Source organism: Schistocerca cancellata, chromosome 3 (assembly GCF_023864275.1).
Source record: "Schistocerca cancellata isolate TAMUIC-IGC-003103 chromosome 3, iqSchCanc2.1, whole genome shotgun sequence".
Classification (NCBI taxonomy): domain Eukaryota; kingdom Metazoa; phylum Arthropoda; class Insecta; order Orthoptera; family Acrididae; genus Schistocerca; species Schistocerca cancellata.
Genome location: NC_064628.1, coordinates 80,599,714 through 80,609,547, shown reverse-complemented (window position 1 = coordinate 80,609,547; position 9,834 = coordinate 80,599,714). Strand labels below are relative to the sequence as shown.

The following is a 9,834-nucleotide window of genomic DNA, read 5'->3' as shown; positions in this document are numbered from 1 at the left end:
AGTTTAAGTAGTGTGTAAGTCTAGGTATCGTGACCTATATAGCTTGGTCCATTAGGAATTCACACACAACCTCGTCATTCTGGAAGGCAGAATGGGTCAAAAAAAGTACTTAAAGTATGTGTCTCCACGTGGGGTCCATGCCCACCCCTATATGCAGTGTGTTTTTCTTTGGCACGATGGTACCTACCAGCAAGACAAAGCAGTGTGCCACACAGTTCATAGTATACATGTGTGGCTCAAAAACCTTCAGCGTGAGTCTATCGTACTCCACTGCTTACTAAACTCCTCGGATTTGAACTTCATCGAGAATCAGTGGTAGCACCTCGCCTTCCCAGTTCACATCATGGATCCGCAATCGAGAAACCTAGGGCAGGTGCTCATGGTGCTGGAGTCAGCATGGCTCCATATCCCTTGAAGTACCTCACTGGCTGTCTTCCTGCGCTTCTCGCCGCGGTCCGTGACGAAAAAGGTGATTGTTGGGGCTTATGACAGGTGATCACATTAATGTTTCTGGACACTGTAGAATAGTAGTAAGTTTTCTCAGCTGTTCAACGTAAACTTGCACAGTTTCCGTTCTGTGAAGCATGTGTGGTAGGTCCGCTGTTGTTTGCTATCTACATAAATGATCTTTTGGATAAGGTGGATAGCAATGTGTGGCTGTTTGCTGATGATGCTGTGGTGTATGGGAAGGTGTCGTTGTTGAGTGACTGTGGGAGGATACAAGAAGACTTGGACAGGATTTCCGATTGGTGTAAAGAATGGCAGCTAACTCTAAATATAGATAAATGTAAATTAATGCAGATGAATAGGAAAACGAATCCTGTAATGTTTGAATACTCCATTATTAGTGTAGCGCTTGGCACAGTCACGTCGATTAAATATTTTGGCGTAGAATTGCAGAGCGATAGGAAGTGGGACAAGCGTGTAATGACAGTTGTGGGGATGGTGGATAGTCGTCTTCGGTTCATTGGTAGAATTTTGGGAAGGTGTGGTTCATCTGTAAAGGAGACCGTTTATAAAACACTAATACGACCTAATCTTGAGTACTGCTCGAGCGTTTGGGATCCCTATCAGGTAGGATTGAGGGAGGACATAGAAACAATTGAGAGGCGGGCTGCTAGATTTGTTACTGGTAGGTTTTATCATCACGCGAGTGTTATGGAAATGCTTGAGGAACTCGGGTGGGAGTCTCTGGAGGAAAGGAGGTGTTCTATTCGGGAATCGCTACTGAGGAAATTTAGAGAACCAGCATTTAAGGCTGATTGCAGTACAATTTTACTGCCGCCAACTTACATTTCACGGAAAGACCCCAAAGAAAAGATAAGAGAGATTAGGGCTCATACAGAGGCATATAGGCAGCCATTTTTCCCTCTTTCTGTTTGGGAGTGTAACAGGGAGAGAAGATGCTAGTTGCGGTATGAGGTACCCTCCGCCACGCACCGTATGGTGGATTGCGGAGTATGTATGTAGATGTAGATGTAGGTGTGTACCATCAGCTCTGTGTCACGTATTCTCGCTCGGTGTGACAGTGAGCGGCGAGGCGCGGCCGGGCGAGCTGCTGGGTGTGCTGGGCGCGAGCGGCGCCGGCAAGACGACGCTGCTGGACGCGCTGGCGCTGCGGGGTGCCGGGGCGCGCGTCGTCGAGGGCGAGCGCCTGCTGGCAGGCAGCCCCGCCACACCGCTGGCGGTGCGCGCGCTCTCCGCCTACGTGCGACAGCGGGACCTGTTCGTGGGCGCGCTCACCGTGCGGGAGCACCTCGCCTTCCACGTGAGTCGCTTCTGCCCAGTCTGCAGCGTTTATTTTATTCCTCTAAGTTTAAACGAAACGTACGCGAAAGAACTTGCCCCCCTGCTAACAGCCGTGTACCGCAAGCCTCTAGTGGAACGGATTGGAAAAGAGCACAGGTAGTCCCAGTCTTCAAGAAGGGTCGTCGAACAGATGCGCAAAACTATAGACCTATTACTCTGATGTCGATCTACTGTAGAATTTTAGAACATGTTTCTTGCTCGCATATCATGTCGTTTCTGGAAACCCAGAATCTACTCTGTAGGAATCAAACATGATTCCGGAAACAGCGATCGTGTGGAAACCCAACTCGCTTTATTTGTTAATGAGACCCAGAAAATATTAGATACAGGCTCCCAAGGTATATGCCATTTTCCTTGACTGCCGGAAGGCATTCGATACAGTTCCGCACTGTCGCCTGATAAACAAAGTAAGAGCCTACGGAATATCAGACCAGCTGTGTGGCTGGATTGAAGAGTTTTTAGCAAACAGAACACAGCATGTTGTTGTCAATGGAGAGACGTCTACAGACGTTAAAGTAACCTCTGGCGTGCCACAGGGGAGTGTTATGGGGCCATTGCTTTTCACAATATATACACTCCTGGAAATGGAAAAAAGAACACATTGACACCGGTGTGTCAGACCCACCATACTTGCTCCGGACACTGCGAGAGGGCTGTACAAGCAATGATCACATGCACGGAACCGCGGTGTTGGCCGTCGAATGGCGCTAGCTGCGCAGCATTTGTGCACCGCCGCCGTCAGTGTCAGCCAGTTTGCCGTGGCATACGGAGCTCCATCGCAGTCTTTAACACTGGTAGCATGCCGCGACAGTGTGGACGTGAACCGTATGTGCAGTTGACGGACTTTGAGCGAGGGCGGTTAGTGGGCATGCGGGAGGCCGGGTGGACGTACCGCCGAATTGCTCAACACGTGGGGCGTGAGGTCTCCACAGTACATCGATGTCGTCGCCAGTGGTCGGCGGAAGGTGCACGTTCCCGTCGACCTGGGACCGAACCGTAGCGACGCACGGATGCACGCCAAGACCGTAGGATCCTACGCAGTGCCGTAGGGGACCGCACCGCCACTTTCCAGCAAATTAGGGACACTGTTGCTCCTGGGGTATCGGCGAGGACCATTCGCAACCGTCTCCATGAAGCTGGGCTACCGTCCCGCACACCGTTAGGCCGTCTTCCGCTCACGCCCCAACATCGTGCAGCCCGCCTCCAGTGGTGTCGCGACAGGCGTGAATGGAGGGACGAATGGAGACGTGTCGTCTTCAGCGATGAGAGTCGCTTCTGCCTTGGTGCCAATGATGGTCGTATGCGTGTTTGGCGCCGTGCAGGTGAGCGCAACAATCAGGACTGCATACGACCGAGGCACACAGGGACAACACCCGGCATCATGGTGTGGGGAGCGATCTCCTACACTGGCCGTACACCACTGGTGATCGTCGAGGGGACACTGAATAGTGCACGGTACATCCAAACCGTCATCGAACCCATCGTTCTACCATTCCTAGACCGGCAAGGGAACTTGCTGTTCCAACAGGACAATGCACGTCCGCATGTATCCCGTGCCACCCAACGTGCTCTAGAAGGTGTAAGTCAACTACCCTGGCCAGCAAGATCTCCGGATTTGTCTCCCATTGAGCATGTTTGGGACTGGATGAAGCGTCGTCTCAGGCGGTCCGCACGTCCAGCACGAACGCTGGTCCAACTGAGGCGCCAGGTGGAAATGGCATGGCAAGCCGTTCCACAGGACTACATCCAGCATCTGTACGATCGTCTCCATGGGAGAATAGCAGCCTGCATTGCTGCGAAAGGTGGATATACACTGTACTAGTGCCGACATTGTGCATGCTCTGTTGCCTGTGTCTATGTGCCTGTGGTTCTGTCAGTGTGATCATGTGATGTATCTGACCCCAGGAATGTGTCAATAAAGTTTCCCCTTCCTGGGACAATGAATTCACGGTGTTCTTATTTCAATTTCCAGGAGTGTATAAATGGCCCAGTAGATAGTGTCGGAAGTTCCATGCGGCTTTTCGCGGATGATGCTGTAGTATACAGAGAAGTTGTAGCATTAGAAAATTGCAGCGAAATGCATGAAGATCTGCAGCGGATAGGCACTTGGTGCATGGAGTGACAATTGACCCTTAACATAGACAAATGTAGTGTATTGCAAATACATAGAAAGAAGGATCCTTTATTATTATATCCTTATATTTATTATATGATAGCAGAACAAACACTGGTAGCAGTTACTTCTGTAAAATATCTGGGAGTATGCGTACGGAACGATTTGAAGTGGAATGATCATATAAAATTAATTGTTGGTAAGGCGGGTACCAGGTTCAGATTCATTGCAGAAGTCCTTAGAAAATGTAGTCCATCAACAAAGGAGAGGGCTTACAAAACACTCGTTCGACCTATACTTGAGTATTGCTCATCAGTGTGGGATCTGTACAAGGTAGGGTTGACAGAGGAGACAGAAAAGATCCGAAGAAGAGGGGCGCGTTTCGTCACAGATTTATTTGGTAAGCGTGATAGCATTACGGAGATGTTTAGCAAACTCAAGTGGCAGACTTTGCAAGAGAGGCGTTCTGCATCGCGGTGTAGCTTGTGTCCAGGTTTCGAGAGGGTGCGTTTCTGGATGAGGTATCGAATATATTGCTTCCCCCTACTTATACCTCACACACCCACTAGTCCACCGCTGACGCGTATAGCCTCCTCTCCCACTTGGTCTTCTCACTCACTCATTCAGCTAACTTATTGTCATTATCTCTGACTGTCTCTCTGTCACTGTCTCACAGCTATAATCTCCTTCGCTCTGTCCTGCTACTACTGTCTCCTCTTACATCGACACTATGACGATTTTTAAACATGAACGCAAATAGTCTAAATCGCAAAAACTTGTATTTTGTGGTGACTGAGCAGTTGACGTTCTTGGAGTTATAGCACACTTTTCATTCGTCACCACTGTGTACCATCAAGGTATGAGGTCTGAAGATGGTCGAAAACTGATCGAAACCGGTTACCACAAAATAAACTTTTTGCCGTCGAGATTGTTCGTGTTTATATTTAGTACGTTTTGCCAGACTACTGTTCTTCACGAGAAAAGTTCTCAAAATTACTAAGATGATCCTTCATTTGGGTATAAAAATCACCCCTAGCCTAAGAGCTATCCAAAACACTTGACCCTACCCTTCTATAACCAACGTAACCCGCGATATGGGGTCTGGAACAATTCCATTTGTGTGTGCGGCGTTTTGTAACATATTGGTAGCACATGATGTCGCCTGCGTACCAATTCGACCAATAGCTTGCAAACGGGCTGCTGTTTTGGGAGATCGAACTGCCAATGCACGTAGTATTTCTAATCCATGATTTAGTAGAACCATGCTTCGTTATAAACAAGTTCATTATCCAATAAACAGTTTTAGTAACGCGGTCTAAATCTGAAACAAATAAGATATTAACACAACATTTCACAGTTGCTCACGTATTACGACGCGGGCAGCACGTATTACGATGTTGGATCATCAATCACTGATAAAAATCACTCTCAAGATCGTATAAAAATTACAAGAGTGTCACTTATAGCTGATCACTGTGCAACGACGATCTTGGCCTCTGTCTGCAGTTACTCAGATATGGAAACGACTAATTGCAAAATTATGGCTAAACACAAAACTATGACTTCCAAATGTAAGCAAAGTCCATTTCGCATGTTATTGAAAGCAACTCTCAAGGTTACAACAATCCAGTTACATGCAGGTGACAGGTTCCGGTAAACTATTAATTATTCAATAGTTTCTACCACTTAACTGCTTGAAAAGGGTTTTTTCTGCTACTTATAGTATCAAGTTCAGTACATCATCATTAGTTTCCTTACTGGTTTTTGCGACCGCCACAACTTCCTCCCCTGTGCCAACCTCCTCTTCTCAGAGCAGTACTTGCACACAGTACGCTTCATTATTTGTTCGATGTGTTTCAGTATCTGTCTTTCCAATAGTTTTTAACTTCGCCCAGTAGCATCGTCGAAGTTATTGCCTTACGTCGATACATATGTTCTATCAAGCTGTACCTTCTTCTTCTTCTCAGTGGTACACATATGTTGTTTTGCTCGCAGATTCTGCGGAGAAACTTATTTCTTATCATTCCACCCAACTTAAACAATCTTCTGTAGCCCCTTATCTCAAACAATTCGATTTTCTAGCTTTCGGTTATTCCGTAGTCCCAGATTCATTGCGATACAACGTTGCCTTCCAACGTACAGTCGCAGAAATCTCTTCCTAAAATGATGGCTAGTCTTTGATACTAGTAAACTTCTTTTCACCTGGAATATCTTTTTTGACTGTGCCAGTCTGCTTTTCATGTCCACCTTACTTTGTCTGACATGAATAATTTCGCTTTCAGGGTAGCACATTCTGTCACTTTGCCTATGTCGTAGTTTTCAGTTCTAAGGCTAGAGTTTCCACTACTCTCATTTATGCTGCTAATCATTAGTTTTGCCTTTCTTCGTTTTGCTCTCAAAACTTGGAGACGGCGCATTGGACTGTTTATTTAATTCAACAGCTCCAGTGTTCTTCCTGATTTTCACGAAGGTTAACTGTGTCATTGGGGAATATTATCATTAAAATCCTTTCATCCTGAATTTTAAATCTGCTCCTAAACCTATCATTTATATCCCTGATCATTTCTTCTTTGCACAGACGGAGCACTAGGGACTGTAATAACGTTACAGGTACTTACACAACTTAAGTCAAGATGGTCCATTCAGTATGAGGAGCAGGAATTATGGTGCATAGTACTATGTACCTCTGCGATAGTGAAATCAGAAATGCTCTCTCAGCAGTTTTTATTTATTGATACTCTAGCACAATGCTGGCCGCGGCGGTCTCGCGGTTCTAGGCGCTCAGTCCAGAACCGCGTGACTGCTGCAGTCGCAGGTTCGAATCCTGCCTCGGGCATGGATGTGTGTGATGTCCTTAGGTTAGTTAGGTTTAAGTAGTTCTAAGTTCTAGGGGACTGATGACCATAGATGTTAAGTCCCATAGTGCTCAGAGCTATTTTTTTTTCTAGCACAATGGCTGCTAGCGGTGATTCGAAGGTGTTGTTAGGGACTGATCCAGCGACTCTCGGCGCTGGGGAACGTTGTTGTGACGATAGCAGTACCTGTCACACTCAGCAAAGCACAGCAGTGCAGTAGTCTTGTGTGGTTGGTAACCATTTCGTGTGACGATGCGTCGGTTGCTGACAGAGCACAGCTGGCCGAGTGCTGGACATGCAGACTTGCAGTCACAGGCATTAGCGAGTGAGGTGGCAGCACTGGGCAGCAGTTTAGAGGCGAGGTGGAACGGCGTACCAGAAGTGGCGGCTCGGAGAAGAATGCAGCCTCACAAGTCTGCGGTGCCAGGGATCGTGTACACCGGACACTGAGTCAGAAAAAAAGTTTGCTGTTGCACAGCATCTGAACCAGAGACTCCATGGAAACAATGAGAGGCCAGGTGGTGAGCCGTTTGGTGGCCCGAGATGGATGGTGGTATTTCAAGTTCCAGCAGCGTCAGGTGTATGAGCGGCCGACAGGCCATCAGCTAGCGGAAGTGGCGGCCGGATGTAGTCGAAGTTGGGTGACCCATGTTGGGCCATCTGCTGGTGCGAAGAACATGTCGGCGTTGGTACCAATGCAACACAAAATACAGCTGCGTCTGGGTTTCGAGCATTTATGGTAAATATTCCCAGCTTTCTTATGACTGGCCTGCTCCTCTCGTTGAACAAGGACCTCATTAGTGCAGGGTCAGGCTAAGACATGAGGTTTCTTCAGCTACCTATTGTGGTGGACTGACTTCGTGCACCATGCCAGTTCAGCAGTATTCTGGCCCTGGTGTCGGAACTTCACAGGCGGCCATCTGGCCCACCTGGCGACAAGTTGTGAAATCTCCTCGGAGAAGTTGAGGTGCAACACATCTACCCCGCAACACACTTCCAATGAATCTCAGGCTGCTGCCCATTCTGTGACTTACTTAAACATTACATACTATACGTTTTTTCAGATTTATTCTTTTCACACTTCCCTCTTAATGCAGATCAGCTGACGTCGCATGGAGATGGGTGCACTCACGTCTGTTTAAGTGCTAGGGGTGTCCAACACTGTCTATATGCTGTGAAGTAGTAGTTCGGGAAGATGGACAGTTCTCCGCCATAGACAAAGGCTGAAAGTCCTAGAATCACGATTCTGATGACACCTGGATACGAGATTCCCACCACCATGACTCTACTGCGAAACAGCTGAATATGTTGAACGCTTTATTCTGTACTAATGCACCTCTTCTATGCAGCTATAAGCTCGTCCATGGAGATGCGTAATGTGAGATCCAAAGTATTGTTCATGCACGTGAAGTTCCCAATGGTTAGTACTTTGAAATGTTTGTCGGGGAGCTACACTACAGGGAATGTTGCGTTCCAGATATGTTATTGTTTCCAGAAGCCAAAATGTTGATCCCAAGATCTCACTTTCCATACCATTCAATGGCAGTCCGCTGCCCCACAGCTCTCACTGTTTTCTCCCCTTAGATAGGTCTAGTTCGTAGCAATTTGCGATAATTTTGACTGTATTATATACAGAGTGAAATCAGTAAAGTCCTGTCACTTGAAAATAAATTGTAGCAACAATGTCCCGTGAGCATCACCCCACACATGTTCCTTCTAAAAGCAATTCTATCTCCCACGTCTCTTTGACACTTCGGATCAATCTAGACGAGCTTAATGAGCCATTCCAGGAACTTCTCATCTTAACAACAGGCATGCAAGAGTTGCTATTAACTTGCCTTAAAGCTATTAAAAAGATAAATGCCAGAGTATGTCACTTGACAGTGTTCACAACTCAGACATCACAGTATTTTACTTTCGGAAAAGAAAGTATTTTTGACGTTTAGTAATTTAGTCGATCATGTTTTCGTGTCTATTTTAATACACTTTTTACGGTGGCATTGCGAAACACACTGCGGAAGAAATGCAACACCTTCGAGAACTGTGTTCAATAGCATCTGTACATAGATAAGGGTTGTAATCTTAGTGGTTCATTTGCCAAAGTCATTGGCTGTCAGATAGTGCTCAAGAATCCTGTATGTGAACATCCTGTTTTGACACTGCAGCCAGTAATTGTGCTGAGCTCAGAGGTGAAGAACGTTAGCAACATACATTATAGAGTATTAACATGCACCCCTCCCCCCGCCCCCACCAAAGTACGTTCTCTTTGAGCAGATCCAACCATTTGAACAGGGGCGTAATGTGGGCATAGCAGATGCTGGATTGATGTATCGACAGACTGCTGCACACGTTGGGCTCAATGTATCGGTAGTGCATTTAGTGTGTAGCTGCCTTCCGCAGTGGCCTGTGGAACACTGTACACCTGTAGACCAGTTTCTGGTAGTCCATGTAGTACAGAAGCACGTCAAGATCGCTCATTGTACGAGCAGCGATGGCCGACGGAGTATCATCTAGGGACGAAATATAGATACACGTTGCAGCTGCCATGTCCAAAGGGTGCATCTGGGCAAGATACCAATCATGACATCGCCAAATTTGGGTACTGTAGTGCCGCGAAATAGTTGACTGCAGAGTGGAATGGGGCTGTATAGTCTTCAGAGAATAACGTTCTCGCCGCGCGGGATTAGCCGAGCAGTCTAGGCGCTGCAGTCATGGACTGTGCGGCTGGTCCCTCAGGCATGGGTGTGTGTGTTTGTCCTTAGGATAATTTAGGTTAAGTAGTGTGTAAGCTTAGGGACTGATTACTTTAGCAGTTAAGTCCCATAAGATTTCACACACATTTGAACATTTTTGAATAACGTTCTCTTTGTAAGTGATGGACGTATGTGTCATTGCCACAGACCTCGTGAGCTGCCTATTCACTCACGAGACACAAGTCCCATCGCAGGTTTCATGGTGTGGAGGCCCATCAGTCAGAAATTGCTGTCACATTTGGCGTTCCTGCAGGATAAAGTAACCAGTACCTGCTACATTTCCCTTGCCATTTCTTAGACAGAA

General features: G+C 46.9%; 1 protein-coding gene across 1 annotated transcript in view; it reads left to right on the top strand.

Moving 5' to 3' along the window:
• The first annotated feature begins 584 nt into the window (after window positions 1-584).
• The window catches only part of LOC126176127 (protein white-like), a 297,207-nt gene continuing 287,957 nt past the window's right edge, over window positions 585-9,834 (top strand). Inside the window, exons 1-2 of the mRNA XM_049923264.1 lie at window positions 585-591; window positions 1,530-1,768. Coding sequence (XP_049779221.1) covers window positions 585-591; window positions 1,530-1,768 — 246 coding nt within the window. The remainder of the gene's footprint in view (window positions 592-1,529; window positions 1,769-9,834) is intronic.